Genomic DNA, 22878 nt, shown 5'->3' on the forward strand with positions numbered 1-22878 from the left:
ATTGGCCAGTGGCCGCCACCACCACGCCGCGCAAAGACTGTCACTTTGTCTATTCAATGAGCTATCAATGTGAGAAAAGGGTCTCACAAAAATCACACTTGTCCACTCCTTGAGCAACGATGTCTTTGCTCATACCAAAAATCTTAACTCCTCCGTGAAGCCTTTTCCTAAGGTTATTTATCTCACACACCAGCGAGCCTCTCTTGGGTCGATCGATCGAGCTCATGGAAGCCTTGGCGAGCCTGAAAATCATCACTCCCATCAGTTGAGAGATCCACAGCTTCGTCGTATCTCGCCACTGTCGCCGGTGAGCACCGTGTGAGACGTGAGCTTGAGGAACCCCGCGGTGAAAGCGTCGAAGAAGGCCTTTTGGTTCTGGGCGTAGAGGGCGACAATCCCGGACGTCGCTGGATGCACTCCCAGCTCCGCGTCGATCGTCAGCAGCCCCATTCCGCTGCTCACGTCCCGGAAGTACTGGTTGTCGAAGATGAGATTGGTGTTATCGTTGGCTACCACGGTTAAGTTGTTGATGAGTACGGGGTTTCCAGTCGGGCAGCTCAAGCCCAACCTTCCAGCGTACACCAATCCCATTGCCGAGTCCCTACTGGGATATAAGCGATTCACGAAGCTCACGCAGTGTGACACTCCGATTGTATGAGCACCTAGAAGAAGATCATTCACTCATTTTATCAGGAACAATTTCTATTTAGAAAAAGGAAAAGCTCGACTCACCTATGAGAGCAACACCTTCCTCCGGAGTGATGCCTTTCGCCTTGAACATGTCGAGCATTGCCGGAACTGTGATGGTTGCCGGTGGAAGAGAACTGTCTGCTTGAGCATTGCTTGCAAACCGGCTGTCCCTCCTGCCTAGTAACACATCTATGGTCGGACCTCCTCCCATAGTGATCGCATCCCGGGCGGCCAGGACCACTATGTCCGCGCACGACACCACTCCGGGACACCAGAACTCAAGAGCAGTCTTTACCCTGTCGATCACATTCAGCCCCCGAATTCCAAAGTTCTTGTCAGACTCCTGCTCGCTGGTGATTGCTCCAGCCGAAGTTAGAAGAATCGATGCGTCACAGCCCTGCGTCACGAAACAAGCCCAGATCAATACCGGTATATAGATAGCGTTATACAAAAACAGACTTACTCCAACTTGGCAGTCGTGGAATGCTGCTCGAACGAGTGCCGCCGCTGCAGTGGGATCCGCCATCAAGTTCGGAGTCATTGTCGTTCGAACAATGCTCTCCACTCGAGGGCAAGTGAGATCGTAGAAGCCGGCTCTCAGCTGTGACATTGTTCCCGACAGCAAGCCACTCAAAGTAAGCCAAAACCAGAATGCAGACAACCAGAGATCCATCTCAGATCTTGCAACTCCACGGAAGAAAATCTATCCGGAAAAGCGAAGGCGCTGCTCTGCTCGCTCACTCGCTCACGACTCTAGCTCTTCCTTCCTGCCTAAATACAATCCAGAATCCAAGCAGCATTCTAATGGCTAGAGCTACCCTGCCTAAACTACTCCTGCCTGCACTGATGCAACGCAGCTGCGAGACAATGCAAGTCATCAGGTCAGCCGGTCATCTTCACGACGCGTGTACCATTTCTCAGAGAGCAATGGATTTCACACTCCATATGCTTCAATGTTCTTGTTGGGAGGAGAGAAATCGGTTGACCCCTTCCGACCATTGTGCATGAATGAAAAATGGAGAAAGAGGAAGCAACTACGCAACCACCACAAAGCAAACCAACATGACTCCATCGCTCTTTTAATTCACTCCTTTCTTTCCAAGCAGCACAGAGCAGCAGGAACAGCACGACAAAAGATAAAAAGGACGAGCATTTAAGCATTCGCAGGCAATGCAATTTAAGGCCGCCATGAGCAACTTAAGCAGCCCGAGAAGTACCACAAAAATACTGACCTCTGCAGCAAAACCATATACTTACTTGTACAAAACCGTGGCGCTCGTTCCGTGTGGAGTCTTGAATTACTTCACGACTTCTTAGATCTCTCGCAAGGAAGATTGTCTGTTTGGCACCTAAAATAATCCAAACAAAAACAAGTTGTTTATCTCAGGGGAGTGAAGAAAAGGTCGGTGCAACGAAATACAAAATGCACAAATGTCTTCAGAATGAATGGATGCTTAGAAGCTTCCAAACAATAAGATTGTGTGCAAAGACCGATGATGATAAGCTTTGTGTGCCTCATGCTTCATCACACCAGTATCATGTATAATGCCCCCGACCCGATTCCTCCCGCTATAGCCAGTACCTTGCATTCTAAAATGCGGTGAATGCATCTTTTGTCGAAGAACGCCATCAACTAGTAAGCATGGAGACGACCATCAGCGCGCCTCCTCCCCTACGATGCAATGATACAGACTCTGACGATGCCATCCATGCTTGCAGTCAGTTCAAGATGATGTTATGCTGGATGCGAGCTAAAAAGATCGGAGGAAATACATCCCTTTATGTCAGGCAGTCGACGTCTCTGAAGTCACTGAATTGCGATCGGTAGCACCATTTGTCATTGTACTCAATGTTGTCAATGTTGGGGATGACACACCGGGAGGAGGGATCCCATCAAGCTGCCCACTAGGTCCCTCCTTCTTCCGCCCGTAAGGATTTTTCGAATACGTGGACAAACTGTCAAGGAAATTCAACCAAAGACGAAGAAAAAGACAAACGAAGAAACCGAAAAAAGGATATTGTATTCTCATCCCACCACGATCTGAAGTCGAAAGAACAGCACCTTGAAGGTTCGTGTGGACTGCCATAGCTGTATTTACATCCTGAAAGCACCAGTGTTACATACTGCGAACACAGGACAAAGTGTGAATGCTCACAACAAACTCGATGAAACACACAGTGCTCCTTCCTTGGCGCAGGACTTTCATTTGTCTAAAACCTGGTTGGCTGCACAGACACTTCCAAACCGTCAAAACAATCAGGTTTGCACGGATAGAATAACTTGCCTGCTAAACAACCCACGCAGCTCCGCTTCACTCGTTGCTTCACCGAGATTTCCAATAAACAAAGTGTTACATGGCGGATTGTCCTTAGTGTTCTGCTGAAACAAAACATGGTGGTAACGTTCCCCATACAAGACGTCAGAAAAAGCTTCTACCTGAACAGGAGCGTAACCAGCAGGTGCCACGGGTGCAGGAGGAGGAACCGGAGGAGGTACCTGAGCAACTGGATACGATCCATAAGGATCGTAAGGAGCTGGAGCCATGTACCTGCAGAACCCCAAAGAAAAAACAGAAATGAGGAAACGATACAGTGCAAGATGGGAAGAATAAAAAACGGAAGAAAGAAGAACTCACCCCTGGGGTGGCCACGCCGGCGGCGGAGGAGGTGCAAAAGGAGGAGGATAGGCAGGCGTGCACTCGCCCCCAGTTCGCATTCTCTTGCTATGATCGTATGCTGTTCCCTCTGCATTGATCCCCGTAACACCTGACACCGTAAACAAAAAATCATGAGCAGACATATCACAAAAACTTGGATATTAGATTACTTGCCTCTTTTCACATATAAGTTCTTCTTTGCCATCTCGGCACGCAGCACGGACTTAGCGTCGGCATCGAACACTAGATTCTGGAAAACGATGTAAGATTACTTGTGATGATCAAAAGAGAAAAAGAAAAACCAACTTAAAATCCGAGTTAACGCTTGCCTGGAGTGCGTCTCGAGCAGCCATTGCCATTGAGGCGGTGGAGAAGAGCGCGAATCCCATTGGCTGGTCGCCTTTGAAGTTCATTTGCGACGCCTCATATCCGGGCCACCAGCGCAGGAGATTTTGGAGCTCCCGCTCCTTGACATCTGGTGGAAAACCTAGCACGAAGATCGTCCTCACCTGAGAAAAAATCGAGAAAACGATGAAATCCAATCCAGCGCCTCCAATCGAAGCTCCCTACCTCATCAATCGCCACTTCCGGTTGCGGCGTCGCGCCTGACCAGGGATTGTATTGCGGATTCCCTACTGCCGCCATTGCCCGTCGCAAATCTGTGAGCTCCCCCCGGGAGATTTTAAGTGAACCCCAGAAAACCCTAAAACCCTGGAAGGCCCGATCTCCACTAGGCAATCTCTCTGGTTCCACCGTACTGCCCTTCTTCTCGCGCTAAACGCAACCAATGCTCATTGGCAAAGGAACCGGAGGTGGCCCATACTGCCGGTCGCAAATTCCCGGTATGTACGGAATGCCCCATCCAACGTGGCAATTTCAAACTCTCCAAAGAGCCCATCGATCTCGGCCGTTGGATGGTCCACGTGGGCCTACTTTGATAAAGCATATCCTCTTGGGCGCCATAGCCAGGAGCTTGCCATTTCGCTTTCCCCTAGCGCCTGGGAGGAGTGTCCTTGAGCAGTTCTTCGTCTTTCTTCTTCTTTCCTCTACGCGCTTGATCATGCCGCCAAAGCGCAAGGCGAAATCCAAGGCGGCGGGAAAGTCCCGGAAGGCGAAAGCATCCGAGGACGAACAGGTCGACAAGAATACTGCGGCCGAGGAGATTGAGCAGAAAGAAAGCGCTGGCGAGGTAGAGGAGGCGCAGGAGGAGAAGAAAGACGAGGTCGCGACGAGCGCTGCGGCTCCTCCGGTGGAAGAAAAGAAGGTCGTCGACGATGCTCCTCCGCCAAATATTTCGCAGGAAGAGGAGAGCAAGCCAAAGGCCAAGGGCAGGAAGAAGAAAGAATCGGCGCCGCTGGTCCCCGGCACCAAGCGAGTGACGAGATCCAATCCCGGCCCCAAGGAGGAGGAGAAGGAGAAGGCTCCGCCAGCGTCCAAGGCGCACATAATCATCGAGCACTGGTAAGTTCTTCCCTTTTCTCGCGTTCCTCGGCATAGAACTTTGCGAGAATTTCTTCTTGGTTTGCAGCAAGCAATGCTCTTCGTTCAAGACCAGGGCCGTGAACATCCAGTCGCTGCTGATCGAGGCCGATCCAAGCTTGAAAATCTCCATCAACCCGGAAAAGGTACGCGAGAACTTTTGGCCGCGGCGAAGATCTTGCTCGTCTAATACATCCATCTTTCTCGCAGCCGCGGAAGGGTTGCTTCGAGATCAGAGACGATGGCGGACGGATTTTTGTGTCGCTCAAGGTAGGGAGAAAAAGTCGAGCTCGATCTTCCTCGTAATGAGAATTTTGTGACGCAGGACCTCACGAGACCCTTCGAAGATCTCAAGAAACTCAATCTGGAGGAAACGGCACAGAGCATTCTCAAGGAGCTGACTTGATTGACAACAACAAAAGGAATTTCTTCACCCAGATCTACTAAAACCAAAAAAATGCCCTCTTCTTTTGTTTTAGGGTTCTTCATTTCTAGGGTTGTTGGAATGGATCCCATCCTCCAAGCTCTCCAAGATTCGTACCACAGGCTACTCGCGGCGTGCGCGGCGGCGCTGGAGGCTAAGGAAGTAGCAGCGGGGGAGCGATCGGAGCGCACGGACAAAGCCCTAAATTCTTTTCTCGAGAGCCACCAGCTCTTCCACGGCGCGTGCGATCGGGCCCAGGAATTCGTGGAGAGCGTGAGGCAGAGGATTGGGTCCGAGTGCCTGGTGGACGAGGCGACGGGCCCGGTGTCGGGCAGGGTAGTAGCGGGGGACGCCGCCAAGGCGGGAGGCGGCGGCGCCGCCGTAGCACCGCTGAGTGCCGTGCGACTCGAGCAGCTGAGCAAGGCGGTGCGGTGGCAGGTGATCGATTTGCAGCAGGGCGGCGGCGGCGGTGCGCTGTCCAATGCCGCTGGTGGCAGTTTGAGTGCCGTTGGCCAAGCCCCTGGCGCTATTGTCACTCCAGAGGATGTTTAAAAAATGCTTGTTCGAAGTAAATAGGCGACATGTGGCACCACTCAATAATGACGTGTGCCAGAGCTAGGGCATGTTTGCCCTTATTTCTATGTCAAATCGACGTGATAAGGTATGTAGTTTTCCATTTTGCGTTCCATTTATCACTCTAGAACGACAGCGCAACAAATTCTTCGAAGCCCCTAGACTTTTGCGAATGGGGGTCTATGATCCGGTTGCAAGCCCTCCACTGTGGCTCAAGAACAAGAGGTAAGCATTGTCTGTAAGTTACGTCTCTGAGTTTGTTCTAAGCAGATTGACAAGAGGCTCGGTCGCGTTTCAACAGAAAGAAAACGATAGACCGGTGGCCAAAGTGCCTTAGAGCAAACAATTGTCTTCTTCATTTTCCTAGTTCAATTTTCTTGTTTTCCTCCTGCAAGAGGCTGATGCTGCAATGGTGCTATCGCTCGCATCCAACGTTCCAAATTCGATGATCTTTTGTGGTAAGCTTCTTCCTGTGCGTTTTGTTTTTTTTGCTTTGGCTTTCCTTACATTGGCTTTCTTTTGTTTTACAGGAGCTGTCTCGACTTCTTCTTCCTTCTCTGGTATGCTCATAACACACATGTCTATGAACGCTGATAAATATTGTTCCGCCTCCAGGGAACGAGAAGGACGATAAGCATTCGGACGCTCGAACTTATGCTAAGCTTCTTAGCTCGTGCAACTCTCTGAAAGATGGTAAGTCGTTGCATGAAGCGATTGTTAAGGAAAAGCTGGACAGAGATGTGTACTTACGCAAACTTCTTGTCAAGATGTACCTCAACAACGGAAGTGCCCGAGATGCTTGGGAAGTGTTCAAGGAAATTCAACCATCCGTGGACGTAATCCCGTGGACAACGATTATTGGAGCCTTCAACCGAGAAAAACTCCACGCAAAAGCTCTTGGAGTTTTTCGGTGCATGCTACTACAAGGTCTGAAGCCCGACGCAGTAGCGTTTCTTCCGGTGCTCGAGGCGTGTGCCGCTCTGGAACGCTTAAAGGACGGGCTCCTGCTGCACGGCTACATTTTAGAGGCAGGATTAGTGGTCGACTCCGCTCTTGGCAACTCGATCATCAACCTGTATGGAAAGTGTGGGAGCTTCTCAGAGGCACAAGAGGTGTTTGACCGGATGCCACACAAAAACGTCATCAGCTGGACTTCGCTGGTTGCGGCCTATGGTCGGAACGGACTTCCGGACAGGGCTCTGGAGCTGTTTCATTTGATGCAGCTTCAAGGTGTGAGACCGAGCAGGATTTCTTTCGTTACGGTGCTTAACAGCTGCGAGAGTTCGTTAAGTGTAGAAGAGGCCCGGAAGATCCACAGCTGCATCAAGGAAAGTGGCTGTGAGCTACAGATCATCATCGGAAATGCGCTCGTCAACATGTACGCAAAGTGTGGAGTGCCTGAAGACGCGTTTCAAGTCTTTCACAGGATGGCCGAGCGTGACGTTGTCACTTGGACGGCGCTCATCTCCGCTTGGGCGTTACAAGGGAAAACGATGGAAACGTCCCTGCTCGTGCGAGAGATGTTGCTTCATGGTGTCACGCCAAACCATGTTACGTTTGTCACGGTCCTCAACGCTTGCGAGAAGCCGTCAAGCCTGGCCTTTGGGAAGAAAATCCACGCTTTGGCTGTGGAAGCTGGATACGAGCCGGAGCTGATCGTCGGAAACGCTACCGTCAACATGTATGGGAAGTGTGGGAGCCTCGAAGATGCATACGCAGTGTTTGACAGGATGCCGGCTCGAGATGTCATCACTTGGAACGCTATCATCTCGGCCTACGCCCATCAGGCGCATCACAGAGAGCCCCTCGTCCTCTTCGAGCGAATGGAAGCCGAGGACGTGACTCCAAACAAAGTTACTTTCGTCACAGTTCTCTACGCTTGCGCGAAGCTGAAAGCTCTAGAAGAGGGAAGAGCAATCCATGCTCGAGTGTCCGAGGCTGGTTTGGCATCGGAAGTTATCGTCGGGACAGCGCTCGTCAACTTGTACGCAAAGTGTGGGTGGCTGGACGAAGCTCGAGAGATCTTTGACAGCATGCGACGGGAGGACGTGATCTCGTGGAACTCCATCATTGGTCCCTATGCCGAGAGTGGGATGATCTCACAGGCCATGGAGCTGCTGGAGAAGATGGAGTGTGAGGGAATTCTTGCGGACGAGGTGACTTATATCAGCATCTTAAACGCACTTTCCTCTCCCGAGTGGCTAGAACAAGGTAGGCTCCTTCACAGGCTGATCGCCAAGAGAAAGCTGGGACTCAAAGCCACCACTGAGACGGCTCTACTCAACATGTACGTGAGGTGTGGAAGCGTGGAGGACGCCGAGGAAGTTTTCAACGCGATGGACCGTCACGACGTGGTGTCGTGGACGAGCATGATCCTGGGATACTACCAGGCAGAGCAGCACAGCAAAGCTCTACGAGCTTACAAGAGGATGCAGCAGAATGGAGTGCTCCCGGACAAGGCAGCTCTCGTCACCATCTTCAAAGTTTGCTCGAGCCCGGAGCTCATAAGCGAGGGGAGAATGATCCATGCTTTGTTGAGAGGAAGCGAGCTCGATAATGACACTGAAGTTGGCAACGCCGCGATCAACATGTATGGCAGAAGCCACTGCTGCGACGCGGCCCGCGAGACTTTCGACTCGATGCCTCGACGAGACTCCGCTACCTGGGGGTCAATCCTCACGACTTTTTCGCAGCACGACGAGCACGGCAAAGTGATGGAACTCTTCGAGCTCGGGGAGAGACGGGGCGAGGCTCCCGTCCACACCAAGGCCGGATGCCTGAGCGTCATCCGTGCGTGTGGAAACTTGGGCGCTCTTGCTCGAGGCAGGAAGATCCACAGCCAGATCGAAGACGCGGCTGCTGGATCGCTCAAGTCGTGTGGCATCGTCGGGTCGGCTCTGGTGGATATGTATGGAAGATGTGGAAGTGTGGAGGAGGCCAGGAGCGTCTTGGACGGCTTAAGCAGCTCTCGGGACATGGTGCTGTGGACGAGCATGATGGTGGCTTACGCACGAAACGCACAGGGATGGAAGGCTCTCGAGATTTTCTGGCTGCTTCAGCAAGAGGGTCTCATCCCGGACGACGTCGTCTTTGTGGCACTGCTCTCGGCTTGCAGCAGCGTGGGAGCGATCGACGAGGCACTCGAGTTCTTCGCGTGCATGACACTGGATTACGGACTGGAGGCTGGCAAGCATCACTTGGGGTGCGTGATTGATCTCCTGGGACGAACAGGGCGGCTGGCAGAAGCGGAGGAGACGATGAAGGCTGCCAAAAAGTTTAGTGACAAGGAAGATGATCCGGTGATGTGGATGAGCATACTTGGTGGCTGTTCCATCCATCAGGAAGTGGAACGGGGATGTCGAGCGATGAAGAAGATCTTTGGTCAGGAGGATCAAGCTGCTGCTCTGGTTATGCTTTCAAACATGCATAGAGTATCTACTACATATCATTGAGATTTTGGGGACAATTACACTTGGTTATCCCATGCTCATTCAGGTTAGCAAGCTAAAAAGCTACCACCTTTCTTGGTTTAGGTTTGGCGAAATGTGGGTGGGGAGGTGTGGTGCACTGTGGGCACCTCGACGGCAGCTGCACAAACGGGCGGATCCGGTAAGGGCTATAGCAGCTCTGGAGCGTGCCAGAATCAAGGTCGAAGTCTGCAATCAAGTCAAGGTGGACAAAGGCGCTCCTCCCGCACAGGCCGCATTCCTGGATCTGCCTGACGATGTTAGCGAGTGGTGGCTCACGGGACGCATAAACCGAAAGCTCCTCGTCCGCGAGTGCTACGATCCCATTTTTAATCTTGTGTGGCAGCACAATGAGGTGGTGGCGAAGGAGAAAGGGATGCCCAGGGCAGGCGCAGTCTTGCTGGGGAATCCTGGCATCGGTAAGACAGGGTTTTTGTGGCTGGCGTTGTGGAAACTGCTGGCCATGAAATGCAACATCATCATCAGGCTACCTACAATTCGTGACTACATATGTGTCTCTTGGACGGATGACGACCAACTCAAAGTGGAGGAGCATAGGGACATTTCGGACGCGCTATGGGCTCGTGGTAATCAGCCCTGGTATCTTGCTGACAATTCGATACCAAGTTCGGATTGGGCTTTGCGCTGCAAGTTCTTGCTAACGTGTTCTCCGGTCAAAGCTGATTACTATGAGTTTGCAAAGGCCGGCAGCGTCCGGAAGTTCTTCGATCCAGTCTGGACAGAAAATGAGCTTCTGGCCCTCAACGAGCACAACTTTGGGCATGATCCAGAAGAAGTGAGCGAACGCTTCCTCAAATGGGGTGGTGTGCCTTACTATGTGCTGGAGAAGATAGGGCCAGATGTCCAAATGGAGATACGCAATGCCATTGGGGCCGTGAGGGATTTCGACCAGATTATCAAGCTCCAGTCACTGCAGGAAGACCAGAGTCACAAGGTGCTCCACATGATTGTGGATGAGAGCACTTACTCGACTTACCGCTTGGCTCTTGCGAGTCCCTACGTTGAACAGCAGCTGCTATCAAATCTCCCGTTACCCGATCTGAAGCGCTTTCTGTCGGTAGAGCAACCAGACGCTTTCAGGGATGTCCAGGGAAAGCTGTTGGAGCATTTTATTTGTGAAGTGATCATTCCGAAGGGTAGTAAGCTACAGTACAGGGAGCTCCAAGAAAATGGGGAGTTTGGGCCAGTTATGCAGGGGAGCTTCCCAAAGGTTGCTTCAAGATATGATCTGGATCGAAAGGCAGGAGCTGGGCGTGAGGCTGTTTTTCCAGCACAGATCCTGCCAGGCCACAAGAATGCCCTGTTCAAGCCTTCCTCGGCAAGGAACGCTGAGTGGGACTTCATTGTGAATGGATCTGTATACCAGGTCACCATTACAGAGGAGCGTGCGCTGCGACTCGGGCAAGCATTTGAGCGAGCACTTGAGTTCCTCCGAGTCCACCATGGCAACGACAATGAGCTCGACTTCTGCATTCTTGTACCGCTCTTCAATCTCACCAAGTTCACCGTTGACTGGTTCGATACTGTCAAGCTGGCTGAGAAGGGGAAGAAGTGGTCGTTCAATGACAGACAAGAGATTGCTGGTCAAGTGATGCGCAAGCTCGAGCAGCTCAACGTCAAGGTGAAGATGGTTTCCCTAGATATTGGGGATGGTTGTCCAGGGTGCATGAGAACAGGCTTTATCAGCAGTCAGAAATCTTGTCTTCCATGTCTGCACTAGACACGTCTGGATACGCCAACCAAAGAACAGCATTCTCCAATTCAAATTCATGGAATCGGATCACATGCAAAACCTAGACTTTGGAGGAATGACATAAGTTAGGAGCACACGTGTATTGCGTGGAAGTATGGTGAACGGGAAGACCTCCGGCTAGAAAGGATTAGAAGCTAGAAACTTACCAGATTTCGTCATTACAATACCGCTGGGTTTCAACAACATTCAATTGTACAGGATTTCAAGTTCTGGCAGGGCAAATTTCTTTGATCCAGGCCTGAAAGAACGAGAAAATCCTGCTGTGGGATCCTTCTTGGGAGTTTCTTCAAGTGAAAATTGATTGAGTGTCTTTGTAATTCTTGAAAGAAATGATGTTCTGTGGCATCTCTGAAATGAGCGCGTGTCATTGCTCCGGATTCTCCTGGGCAAGTGCCGTAATCTAAACGTTCCAAGCTATGGCGTTTCTTTGGCACGCCTTGCTAAACAACTAGATCGATCCCTCCAGCGCTCTCGCAGACGATGTGCAATGGCCTGGACGAGCAGATCGCCGAGCTAGTGCAAGCTTCTCCAAGCAAGTAATTAGCAGAATTTTAAAAAATGGCACAAAAATCCAACATCTAAACATTTCTCTTCGCTTATTTTCAAGTGTAATGGCACCCTGGGAAGAGCTTATGGTGCTGCTTGTCTCAGATCTAAACTTCCATCAATTCCCTTGTCATACCGTCTTGAAACTCCACCTATATGTAGGTAGTATGATTTGTGAGAATGGCCTGCGTTTTTTATCTCTCTAGCTCGGAGAAAGACTGGAGCGATCCTCGGGAATGATTTGATCGTGGATATAGTACGATATTTCCCTCTGCGCCCGAAGCTTTCATCAAGAAAGCTGAAAGCCATTGCACAAGCTCTTGACGGTTTTGCTCTTGCTCATTGACCACCGAATCATCATAACTTTCCATCCAAACCAATTGACAAGCCCTGGCTCATACCTTGGTGTTCTCGTCTCGTACAAGAACAAACATTGTGGATACGAGCAGCAGGAGCAAGCGAAATTTTCCAGGTCATGGGCGATTTGCCACAGCCGCCATATTGTGCTCCTGGTCAAACCAGCGCAAAGTTCAAATCAAAGCATTACAAAATTAAAAGGAAAAAGGAAAAAGCACCAGTTTTTGCAGAGCCCTCTTAGATTTTGCTTTCCTATGGAAGTGATCAAGAGCAGTCAATCCGGGTGCTTTGATCAAGGATTGAAGGTCCCTCCCATAATGCCAAAAAGTTGTCCAGCTTGACTACCGATCAAGCGCTGCTCTACTCGTCAGGATCTTCGCTCCTAGGGCCTTGTCATCCATTGGATCTGCTGCTCATCGAGCTGCGTTGGCGGGCAAATGAGAATGAATGTGGAATGCTTTTGGTGGCGATTTTCATCCACAGGCCTAAAATGCTTTGATCCCCATTCACGGCCACATCCAAATCGAGGTCCCAAGTATGGCATCAACATCATCCACTCCTCTCTAGTGGCAGCACAGCGTTCTTAGAACTTCCACATCCGCACAATGCAGTGGATGGCAAGTTATGCTGCTCCATTCCTGGGGACTGAGACTATTGGAAAGAGACATAGGCCTCGGTATTGGGATTCAATCTATGCAGCTCAGCTGGTGACTTCTCTAATTACTCATTGATGATCATTTGTTTGTTTTTAGGCTGATTGAAAGAGCTATCAAAGACGATCAACAACGATCACGCCCTTAGCTTGCATGGCTGCAGCTAGCAACTTCATGTTCCTATACTAGTCAGGATCCATTCCAGCTGAAATGGCAATGGCATTGAGCTGTGGCTTTTTGAGATTCTTGAGGTCCATAAGCGACAGTCGCACTGTTGCAGCCGCTGCAGACACATCTGGAACTGGGGGACAGCCAGCAAGTGTGGTGTAGTGTTCCTCCCTATTGAGTGCAATATCGCGCAAGAGATTGAGTTCCTTGGTCGGCAACGCAGCTAGGGCATCTTCAAAGGACCTGATGTGCAGCGTATACGCCAGGACCCGAAGCATGCTCCACTGCGGTGCTGATTAATACTGCCACCCTTGGGATCTTCATCTTTGCTCGTCAGGCATATAAAGGCGAAGTGCAGCTTCCATTCCTTCAAGTCCACTGGTCGATCACTTGAATGCTCATAAACCTGTCTGCAGAATGCAAGTGCTTGTCTAAGCTGGTGGTGACCTGCAGCGCCATCAAATGAAGCTGGCCAGCCATGTCCCTGTATACTACAGCCCCGTCAATGTCTCCAAAGTTGAACTTGGTGGGGAAAAACACAATGCCGTAGCCACGAGCAGGCAGCTCCTTCAACAGGTTTGGAGCAGTCCTGAAGCGTTCAGCTTTCACTGTGGATATGTCCAAGTAGGGAGCAATCCTTATTCCCAGCCTGGATACCACGTCCGTGAAAAGTCACTCGCATATCCAGCCTATTTCCGCCCAGTTGGTAACAGGCTCCTTCATCACCACTTCACAATAGTCACCACCCCGAGCCTTGGCAAAAGTTGCTTCCTTTTCACGGAAAACGTCGATGTAGAGCTCCTCAATGTAAGGTGTACAGAACTTGCCTCTAGACAGTGTATAACGAGGATCTATATCCGTCATCTCACTCAGGCGGTGACACTGCTGAGAAACTCTGAGATGCTTCCTAATATCCCGCTCGATGGAACTGATGATGCGATGCTCCTCAAAGAAAACCAGTACCGTTTGCCAATCCTCCTCATCCATCTTCAAGCAGCTCCACGGCGTCTTCGACTTTCATCATTTCAAGCATCTCTTGGGGCTTGGCCTTTCCTTGGGTCTGGAGAGCCTTCCATTCCTTATCGCAGGCCACAAGTTTGTAGCAGTCATTCAGAATGGCACAGCGACTTGAATCACGCTGCCGCTCCTTAAATTGGCCAATAACTGCACCTAGAACTGAGCTTCTCATGTATGTCCTCAGAGCTCTCTCACTCAGCCCCTCCTCACAGCAGGCACTCCCGACAGAGTCATGCAGTTTCTCTTCGTCTAGCTCAGCCTCTGGAGAAACTCCCCACAAGACCTTACAGCCTTGTAGAAAGATATCCAGTTGGTGAGCAGCGGCGGAGCGGATTTGTAACGATTGGTTCCAAGTGTCGACATCTAATGCCTGTGTGTCATCGAGGATGAACCAGAAGTCTCGTGGCAGATGTTCTTCCTGCAAAGAGTCAATCATTTCAATCTCCATCACCATCCTCCAAATAGGCAAAGAGGAGCGCATCCTTGAGGCACCCGAAAAGATCATGCTTCGCCTGCATCATGTTCCAGATGCAGAGAATGCGGGACGTGGCCTTGACAAACTGAATACAGGCGAAAACCCTCAGACGAACTCTCTTGCCTTGCCTATGCCTTTAGCCCCTACCACTACACCACCGTCGTCTGGAATGTCATCGTCCCAGACATCCAAGAACTCCCCAAAACCCTCAATCCCTATAACATCTAGTCTTCGCCCTGGTCTGCCGCTCTCGAATGCCTGGGTATGGAATAGAAGTTACCTTATCGGGATTGAGCAGATCTTCGTGCTTGAGTTTCCGCATAGCAGTCCATGCTTCGACGGCTGCTGTCATGTCGCCCACATCGCGCTTGCGTTTTGTGACCGCAGGTCTCCAAAGTTGATAAAACCCTACGTTTCAGGTTTTATTGTCGAATTTTCAGAAGTACTTGTATGGCAAAGAGTCATCGAGCCTCGCTTATCCTACTAAGGTTTGCAAGAAAATGCAGCGACTGGGATATTTCTTTAGACGTGTGGTCTGCAAACCTCTTCGTGCCTCCACTGGTGAACCACCGGTCGTGCTGTGAAAAGTAGATGTAATTCTCTCGATGATGTCCATAGCTTGGGAGGTGATGTCGTCCACCTCTTGAGGTGTGTGTGTGAAGCACGAAGGATTCTAAAAGACAATCCCCTCAAACCCAATGTATCTCTTGGCTTCCCATGAAGAGTAATGATCATGGAAATGGTGTACCTGTTGATCTCTGGTGCCATTGAGACTGTGGCTTGCTTGGCCGCCTACTCGGCCAGAACAAGAAATCACACTTTGCAGCAACTGGGACATGCCTAGTCACCATCTTGGGCAGGACGCAGTTATTTAAGGCAATCTCAAAAGCTTTCCATATTCATTCCCATTCATGGCCGCCAACCCAGTTACCACATAAACATGTGATCTCACGAGCCGCCATCGCCGAATCGCGCCCGCGGGCATGAGCAGCACTCCGGATTTGAATCATAGGGCTCCAATGGATGCTAGCGGTGCGAGCGAAGTCCTGACGAGTAGAGCACAGTTTGGTGTTTGCTCTGTGGTCCAAGCTCTAGAAATAGAGCAGAAAGAGGCATTCAATTCACACACATTCACCCAATGTTCTCTTTCTTTGATGTAAGAATTTGATCACCACCACCACCCCAACTAACACTCTCATACACTGAAAAAACATATACACTTTCTTCTTGTGGCTTGATCAATCAAACAATCGTCTAAAAAAATTCGATAAAAAATTCCCAAGTTTTTGCTTTCCTTGGTTTTGGTTTGATTTACTCGGAACTTCTCATGCCCATCAGAAAACTAGCGATGCTTCCCCGGATTGACTGCCCTTGGTTATGACAAGCGCAGTGTGGCAAATCGTTCTCAGGAGGTTGCCGGATCCTCTATCCAGTGCGTACTCCCACTTGTGGTTCTTGTGGCTGGAAATGTGGTGTGATCGGGGAGAAAATGATGGCAAAGCCCTAGTAGTCGATTAGTTTCCTAAAGTTGCTAATGTGCCGGGAACCTAGATTTGCTAGAAGCTGATGGAAATCCAGCCAAAGCAAGCCAAAGACGGTTCAAAGTATTTGACGGTGCAACCCCGCCACATCATTCGCTCATAATTGTGATGCGATCCAGTCAGGAAGAGAGTCCCGTGATCGCGCGCAATGGATTCCGAGCTCCAGAGAGCATTGTTCTTTCTTCTTATAACCAAACACGCAGAATAGTAACGCTTTGATTTCAGAAAGAAAAACAAGAACACCATGCCGCAAAACCTGTTCAAATTTAGAAGTTTGCCGTGCCAAAACTTCGCTTCAAAGTAAGAAATAAGGAAACCGCACGGCTGTCTTAACTTGAGGGAGTGATCATTCCTCCAAAGACGGGAGTCCTCGGAAGGCACAAAGGCATCTTGCGAGTTGCGCTCCCATGAATTTGACCTCCTTCCTGGCACACGGGCAACAGGATTGAAGATCCTCCTGCGAGTTCCAGCATATAAGTAATAGCGCTAGCAATGTGTTGGGAACCTCTCACGGCTCATCGGGAAGATCTTGTGCTTCTGGTGACCCGGAAGACGATAGCGCCGCCGAAAGCTTCACTTTTCTTCCGCGGCTCATTCGTGCGTGAACCATCTTCTTGGAGCCGACTTATCCTCCACCAGATCAACATCTTCAAGCAACACTGGTCGCTGTTCCAAGATTTTACCCACAAGTGTGTGCTTTTTCCTTTTCGTTACTGTAACTTCATGACATCCTTGCATGTGTCGTGAAGGTGGGTGCTACACCTCATGAATAAGATCAACTTGTCTTGCCGGTTCCTTTCCGTCCAGGGGTCCCTAAGCCACCGCTTGCTGGTGCTCGGGCGCGTCCTCTGCGAGCTACGGGCTGGAGCTGGAAGAAGAGGTACTCAATTGACTCAAGAAATTACGTACTGACGAGCCATTGCACAATGAAGAAGGTAGAAAGAAGAAACGAAGAGGAAAGGAGGTAGTAAAGGATGCTTCTTGCCATGACATATCAAGAAAAAACATTTATTCAGGTTTCAAGCTATGTTTCGTTCTTTGTCCTTGGGACTAGGCATTGCATTCTCCTCATGGATCAAAATTGCTCCCAAAGTCGAAGAGGAAAAAAAACACGAAGAAGTCAGCCAAGATAAGAGATTTGCAACGCGGGAGGAGCTAGACAAAGGAAGCTCTCGCGTTGAGAATTTTGCAGCTATGTCGGGTTTAAGGTGGGATGTTTCTTTTCGCTCAAATATTCAGAAATGGATTTTGCAGGTGCTTTCTTTCCAAGAGGCTCAAGATGAACTGAATGTGAAGTTGGTGCAAGTAAGAAACGTTGTCAAGGATTTTCTCTATGTACTCGGAGGATTCGCAAATGTAACGGGGAGGCCAAGCGTTTGTTTGATTTCCCCCTGCTCTAGTAAGTGGACAAGCTCATTCTTTCTGTTTCAACAGTCGTAACTTGAACTCACGATTCCATTGCCATGCAATCGATGGTAGCTCAGTTTGTTTCTTAGAAGACCTCGCCGATAAGGGCGGGGGGGGAGGGGGGACATTGATCAACACACGGCTGCAATCTTTTGAGAGTTGGGGTTCTCTCATTCCCGCCGCCTGCCTGATCACGTTGCAGCCATGGCGGATTTGAAGGCGATGGATGGCTTCATGTCATGGGCACGGACGTTCGGGAGAGCTTGAGACTGCTCGAATGTGTATCGTTAAATTTAGTTTCATCTTTGCACTAGAACCCTATTGGGGCGGCCGCATTGATCATTGATCATTTGCCACCGTCCGTTCTTGCTTGTGGCAGATCGTCTTTGGAACTGTGCTTTCGTTTGGCTTGAGCTTATCTGTTCAGGCATGGATGCGATCGTGCTGGAAATTGATATTGAAAGCATCCAAGCTTGTTGGCTTGCTCTTTCGTTTCTACCTCGCATTTGCCAGTAGTAAGATCTTTTCCTTTTTATGGTTGCTTTTTTTTTGGTCTCGTTGGACATATATGTGAGGAATCATGCCAGGGGTTGTGCGAATATCCATACGAGGGCAGTAGGAACAATGAGCCGTCCATTGGTTGCTTGTTGTTTCCTCCTCATTTTGCTGCAACTTTGTGGATCGAGCTTCCAGCACAGGCACGTCCTCTCTCGTTTGAGAACTGACCGCGCTTTGATTGGTCTCAATGAGTCTGCCTCCGTCCAAGTTTATCCTCAGCTGCTCGGACTTAAGGTACAATGTTTTCTTCCAGTTTATATGTTGTAATTGGCCTTCGATTCTTCAGTGGGGGTATGTGGGATATGTCACTGTGAAATACCAAAGGTCTTTTGGAGCCAGCAATGACGATTGGATTGGTGTTTTCTCGCCATCAAAGTTCAAGTATGTGGTAACACAGGAGCTCTCGAGCAGAATTATCTTTCTCGTGTGTGATGTGTGCAGCGCGTCGGCTTGCTTGGACGATTATAATGGTCCAAATAGGGAATATCCTCCGAATTTGTGCACTGCTCCCATCAAGGTACTCATTTCGTTCTATTGTATTCTACTCGATTGTTTTCTATATTTTTCTTGTTCTCGTGGAAGGTCTTTTCTTCCATTGTAATGCCTCTTTGCTTTTGGAGTCTCTTCTAGCTTTGCTTGTTTGTGCGTGCAGTTCCAAAATGCTTCCGCTTCACCCGACTACGTCAGCACTGGCATTGGACAAATCGCGTTCCGTCTTATCAACCAACGCTCTGATTTTGTGTTCGCTCTGTTCACTGGCGTTCGTACTGTAAGACGCTTTCACCGTAACTTCTTTCACATTCTCACGTTGTTTTTTGGATGGCAGCCGGTGCTCATTGCTGTGTCCAGCCCAGTCACCTTTGCGCACTTAAAGATGCCTTTATACCCAAGACTAGCTCAAGGACAATCTTGGAATGAGGTATTGTTACTGTCAACAATTATTTAGCATATGCTTATGCTTATAGTTCAGATGACTGTAACGTGGACTAGTGGTTATCGAACCAGCGAAGCGATTCCGTTCGTTTCGTATGAGGTTGCGGATCACATTGCACTTCACAAGATTCCGTCATTCTCTCCGGCTAGCACGCTTTCATTGTCTCGTGGAGACATGTGTGGTCTGTAGTTTTTTAAAGTTTTGTGTGTAATATTGGAAAACTTTTCTTCAGGACCTCCAGCGTCCACTGTTGGCTGGCGTGATCCCGGCCAAATTCATACTGGATCAATGAAGGATTTATTGCCCAACACAAGGTAAATCACCATCTCCAATGCAATGTTTATTTATTTGATCTCTGCAATACTTATTCAGATATAGCTATCGCGTTGGTCATAAGTTATCAGATAACTCGGTCGTGATGAGTCCGATTAAATATTTTAAATCTCCCCCATTTCCTGGTGAAGAGTCGTTGCAACGGGTTGTCATCTTTGGAGATTTGGGAAAGGTACCTCAAAGGCGGCTATATGTTTTTTTTCTCTTTTTTTATCTAACAGCTACATCGATCAAACAGCACGAAAGAGATGGATCAATGATGTACGATGATTTCCAGTTTGGCTCACTGAACACAACCGACACGATCACAAAAGAAATAGACAACATTGACATTATTTTCCACATTGGAGACTTATCCTATGCAACGGGGTATATTTCTCAATGGGATCAGTTCACGGAACAGATTGAAGGAATGACTTCACGTGTCCCTTATATGACGGCCAGGTATACTATACAGGAAAAAAAACTATAAGGTTACAATTATGCCTTTGCAGTGGAAATCATGAACGGGATTGGCCTAACTCTGGTTCCTATTATAACACAACGGACTCCGGAGGCGAGTGTGGGGTGCTTTCATCAACTGTGTTCAACATGCCTGTCAAGAACAGGGAAAAGTTCTGGTATGTTGTCTATAGGGAACGAATAGGATTTTGTAATCATAGGAAAAGTTCTAGTATGTCATAGGAAGTATTTTTTTTTGCAGGTATTCGACGGATTACGGGCTTTTACACTTCTGCATTGCTGACTCGGAGCACGACTGGCGCAAAGGAAGCGAGCAGTACAAGTGGATCGAAGAATGCCTTGCTAGCGCGGACAGGCAAAAGCAGCCATGGTTGATATTCATCGCTCACCGCGTCCTTGGCTACTCTTCGTGGTACGTAGCCAGCGAGAACACTACTGCGGAGCCATTTAGCAGGGAAAGCCTGCAAGGTTTGTGGCAAAAGTACAAGGTGGACATCGCCTTCTACGGCCACGTCCACAACTACGAGCGATCCTGTCCAGTTTATGACGTGAGTATGAGCTCTTTCTCTACTTGTTTGGAAGAACTATCTGTTATTTGCAGGAGGTGTGCGTTAGCAATGAGACCAATGTTTACTCTGGGAAATTCAATGCAACGATTCACGTAGTCGCGGGAGGTGCTGGGGCTTCGCTCACGCCGTTCCCGTCACCAACGCCGGCATGGAGCATGAAGCGTGACTATGACTATGGTTACACAAAGATCACGGCGTTCAATCGATCATCGCTGCTGTTCGAGTACAAGAAGAGTTCGGACGGCCAAGTTTACGACAGTTTCTGGATCCACAGGGAATTCAAAGACGTGCTCGGCTGTGACGCTGAAAACGTGTTTTGTCCTCAAGTGACATCCGCGATTTAATAGAGATACTTCTTCCTTATTATTTCATTCTTGTTTCACGAGTTTCTTCTTATCAATGACTCTTCTCCTTGAGGTCCAGGGTTTGTGCACTTTCTTGTACATACAAAGCTCCACAATTGTGGGTTGAGTCGAGGAGATGACATAGCTGCATGAATGGCATGAAGTTTCCTGCATGCACATGGCATGTTCCATGTAAATATTGTAATTCATACGTTTCGATTGCTTATATAGCAATTCAAAAGTGATTGGGTGATTGGGTTCATAATATTTTTGTGTGCATATTTATTAGTGTAAATCCCCATAGCTAATGTTGGTTTAACACAAAATCAATGAATTATAATCATTGATGCAATTGGTAGATTTAGGTACTTGCAATGCTAACAATTTTTTTATGAGAATTTCTCATGCTCTGAGACATTATTACACTCTCATTGTAACTATAATACAGTAAACTAGACATTGAAGTTGCTTAGTAGCACCGGACATGTCACTGAACATGGAAGACATCTTCCTCGACCTCCAAAGGAGAGAAGAGACTCAGAGATAGAACCAAAATTTCTCTATAACTTTGTTTCTTATTTGGCTACATGAAAGAAGAACAAATGCATCAGGCTTCTTGTTTTCTTCCTCTGCCACACGGTCTTCCCTCTTTCGAGTTCTGAGCTTGTGCTCCTAGTTGGGTGCTCATGATCTAAAACATGTAATAATAATGCATAAGCAATTTGCCTAGCGAATGCTGGGTAGTGAGCAACAATATTCCTTTGTGGTAGAATATGCTTACAAGACTGTGCCACCCAATTGCTCATGCTAATTGAAATTGAAATTGCACTGGTCACCCAAAAGGGAAAAGAAGGAAAAATAAAATTGCTTACTACCATCTGTAACAAGCAGCTCCACGTTGAGCTCTTGGCACTCATGACAAACTCCAGGAGGCAAGCTAGTTACTCTAATGAAGTTATTTGAATGATGTTCACTTTATCATTGTCAATTTGAATTCTAGAGTTTGTTTGAGTCTTAGAAAACACTAACTTCTGCACAAAATTCAGCTCTCTAGCATCCGACTTCTAGCATTACCTCATATCTACTACTTCCACTCGTCACCTTCAAAATCCTCATCTTGGACATGCCCATCTCGCATGCACAGCACTGCACGAGTTGAGTGCATGCACCTTGCCCTCTGGTGTGACCAGAAGTGATGGTGGGGCACAAGGAAATTTTATTCCTCAAAAAATTTATTCTTTTCGATTTCATTGTGTTGTCCCATTTTGTTTTTGGCTTTCTTTCTAGGTCCAATGAGCATCATCACCACAGCCATTTGGATCATCCAACCTGGTCCAGGCTAGTAGCTTTGATCCCTAGACTTGGCCCTTGATTTTTTTCATTCCAATAAGTTTATGCAACAAAAATAATAATTGACTCTTTAAAATGATTAAAGAGTTGCATAATTATTTTACGAAATTAAACAATTTGCTATGTATTGCATGTAGCAATGCTTGGTTGGCTTAATAGTAGTATTATTTCTATTTATTAATCCAATTGATCAAATATAGTTTATAATTATAAGCATGTTTGTAATTTATAAACACAAGATTAATCTTATTGCATATCAAACATATACTAGAAAGGGATTAAGAAAGTTTATAAATTATAAACGTGTTTATAAATTATAAATATAAGATTAATCTCAATGAATAACAGCTGTTAGATGGGAGAATATCCTAAAATATCCAAGAATATTTTAGGTATATCCACTCCCCTAAGCAAACCAAAAACTTAAAATGAATTTATTTAAAACATTAAAGTAATTGTTTTTAGCTGCTCCATCTTGTACAAAGTGATATACAAATAGCATAGGGAAGAAAAAGAAAAATAAGAAAGAGAAAATGTGACTAGATATGTAATCAGTAAAAGAAAACTAGTGCTCTCTATAGGTCATCATTTGGCATGAAGGAAACAACAGTAAGGTAGAAACAGTAAATGACATTTATAGGTAAAAGCATGAAATGAGTAGAAAGTGGGACATTTTTTGCCCTTAGTATCTTACTTTTTTAGTAGTAGATAAGGTAATTGGATTGTTGATTTGGTACATGTGTCACTTTATGGGCCAAAATCTTAGCTATTGGCCCAACAAATCTCATAGTTTAGGCCAAAGTTTTGTTGTACTTCTCCAAGAATTGCTATGCTGTTGAATGGTTGCCTCCCATGATGGTGAGCAGTAGTGCTGATTGAAAGCATGTGTGGTAGCTCAATAAGCATTGCAATTGTGACAATATTAAGGTTATGGAGCTATCACTTGGTGCAAAGTGAAGAATTGCCAAATGCATAGCTCATGTGTTCAAGAACTCCACCTCTATGCTTTCTCTTGGTACTCAATATGAGATTCTTGTCTTGGTTATACACACACACTCTACCTTTGCCATGTTGATATCATTAGAAGCTTTTTTTTCATT

At 47.9% G+C, this 22878-nt stretch overlaps 7 protein-coding genes across 10 annotated transcripts; 4 read left to right on the plus strand and 3 right to left on the minus strand.

The window, feature by feature from the left end:
- Window positions 1–35: 35 nt before the first annotated feature.
- Window positions 36–1716, minus strand: LOC9648647 (peroxidase 29). Its single transcript, XM_002976409.2, has 4 exons — window positions 1602–1716; window positions 1154–1547; window positions 733–1087; window positions 36–662 (listed from the first exon to the last, which is right to left on the minus strand). Exons 2-4 carry the CDS (start codon window positions 1361–1363, stop codon window positions 262–264), a joined length of 966 nt encoding a protein of 321 aa, XP_002976455.2. The 5' UTR covers window positions 1364–1547; window positions 1602–1716; the 3' UTR covers window positions 36–261.
- Window positions 1717–2103: 387 nt separating this feature from the next.
- LOC9648991 (cell wall integrity protein scw1) lies at window positions 2104–4103 on the minus strand. Of its 2 annotated transcripts, none has more exons than XM_024681394.1 (9): window positions 3918–4103; window positions 3677–3856; window positions 3522–3597; window positions 3327–3456; window positions 3128–3239; window positions 2976–3067; window positions 2847–2916; window positions 2710–2792; window positions 2104–2637 (listed from the first exon to the last, which is right to left on the minus strand). In XM_024681394.1, the coding sequence occupies exons 1-9, from the start codon at window positions 3990–3992 to the stop codon at window positions 2475–2477; spliced, it is 981 nt and encodes a 326-aa protein (XP_024537162.1). In that variant the 5' UTR covers window positions 3993–4103; the 3' UTR covers window positions 2104–2474. The 2 variants fall into 2 exon arrangements, with proteins under 2 accessions (XP_024537162.1, XP_024537161.1); XM_024681393.1 differs by having other exon boundaries at window positions 2976–3070.
- Window positions 4104–4123: 20 nt separating this feature from the next.
- On the plus strand, window positions 4124–5352 carry LOC112348575. The gene is made up of 4 exons (XM_024681395.1): window positions 4124–4808; window positions 4876–4972; window positions 5037–5096; window positions 5152–5352. Exons 1-4 carry the CDS (start codon window positions 4135–4137, stop codon window positions 5230–5232), a joined length of 912 nt encoding a protein of 303 aa, XP_024537163.1. The 5' UTR covers window positions 4124–4134; the 3' UTR covers window positions 5233–5352.
- Window positions 5263–5823, plus strand: LOC9648992 (mediator of RNA polymerase II transcription subunit 32). Its single transcript, XM_002976276.2, has one exon. The coding sequence runs from the start codon at window positions 5284–5286 to the stop codon at window positions 5800–5802; it is 519 nt and encodes a 172-aa protein (XP_002976322.2). The 5' UTR covers window positions 5263–5283; the 3' UTR covers window positions 5803–5823.
- A 136-nt stretch (window positions 5824–5959) lies between these two features.
- Window positions 5960–9307, plus strand: LOC112348572 (pentatricopeptide repeat-containing protein At3g09040, mitochondrial-like). The gene is made up of 5 exons (XM_024681385.1): window positions 5960–6048; window positions 6094–6281; window positions 6354–6383; window positions 6439–6516; window positions 6591–9307. The coding sequence occupies exons 4-5, from the start codon at window positions 6514–6516 to the stop codon at window positions 9273–9275; spliced, it is 2688 nt and encodes an 895-aa protein (XP_024537153.1). The 5' UTR covers window positions 5960–6048; window positions 6094–6281; window positions 6354–6383; window positions 6439–6513; the 3' UTR covers window positions 9276–9307.
- Window positions 9308–12698: 3391 nt separating this feature from the next.
- Window positions 12699–14668, minus strand: LOC9648649. Its single transcript, XM_024681398.1, has 2 exons — window positions 14561–14668; window positions 12699–14223 (listed from the first exon to the last, which is right to left on the minus strand). The coding sequence occupies exons 1-2, from the start codon at window positions 14630–14632 to the stop codon at window positions 13768–13770; spliced, it is 528 nt and encodes a 175-aa protein (XP_024537166.1). The 5' UTR covers window positions 14633–14668; the 3' UTR covers window positions 12699–13767.
- Window positions 14669–17446: 2778 nt separating this feature from the next.
- On the plus strand, window positions 17447–20455 carry LOC9648993 (nucleotide pyrophosphatase/phosphodiesterase). Of its 3 annotated transcripts, none has more exons than XM_024681387.1 (12): window positions 17447–17743; window positions 17816–18020; window positions 18073–18167; window positions 18228–18303; window positions 18439–18705; window positions 18757–18901; window positions 18953–19034; window positions 19093–19225; window positions 19292–19497; window positions 19548–19673; window positions 19757–20063; window positions 20117–20455. In XM_024681387.1, the coding sequence occupies exons 2-12, from the start codon at window positions 17853–17855 to the stop codon at window positions 20426–20428; spliced, it is 1917 nt and encodes a 638-aa protein (XP_024537155.1). In that variant the 5' UTR covers window positions 17447–17743; window positions 17816–17852; the 3' UTR covers window positions 20429–20455. The 3 variants fall into 3 exon arrangements, with proteins under 3 accessions (XP_024537155.1, XP_024537154.1, XP_002976324.2); XM_002976278.2 differs by having other exon boundaries at window positions 17449–18020; window positions 18439–18555; window positions 18613–18705; XM_024681386.1 differs by having other exon boundaries at window positions 17447–18020.
- The last annotated feature ends 2423 nt before the right edge of the window (window positions 20456–22878 follow it).

This window comes from Selaginella moellendorffii, unplaced genomic scaffold, assembly GCF_000143415.4.
Source record: "Selaginella moellendorffii unplaced genomic scaffold, v1.0 SELMOscaffold_30, whole genome shotgun sequence".
NCBI lineage: Eukaryota > Viridiplantae > Streptophyta > Lycopodiopsida > Selaginellales > Selaginellaceae > Selaginella > Selaginella moellendorffii.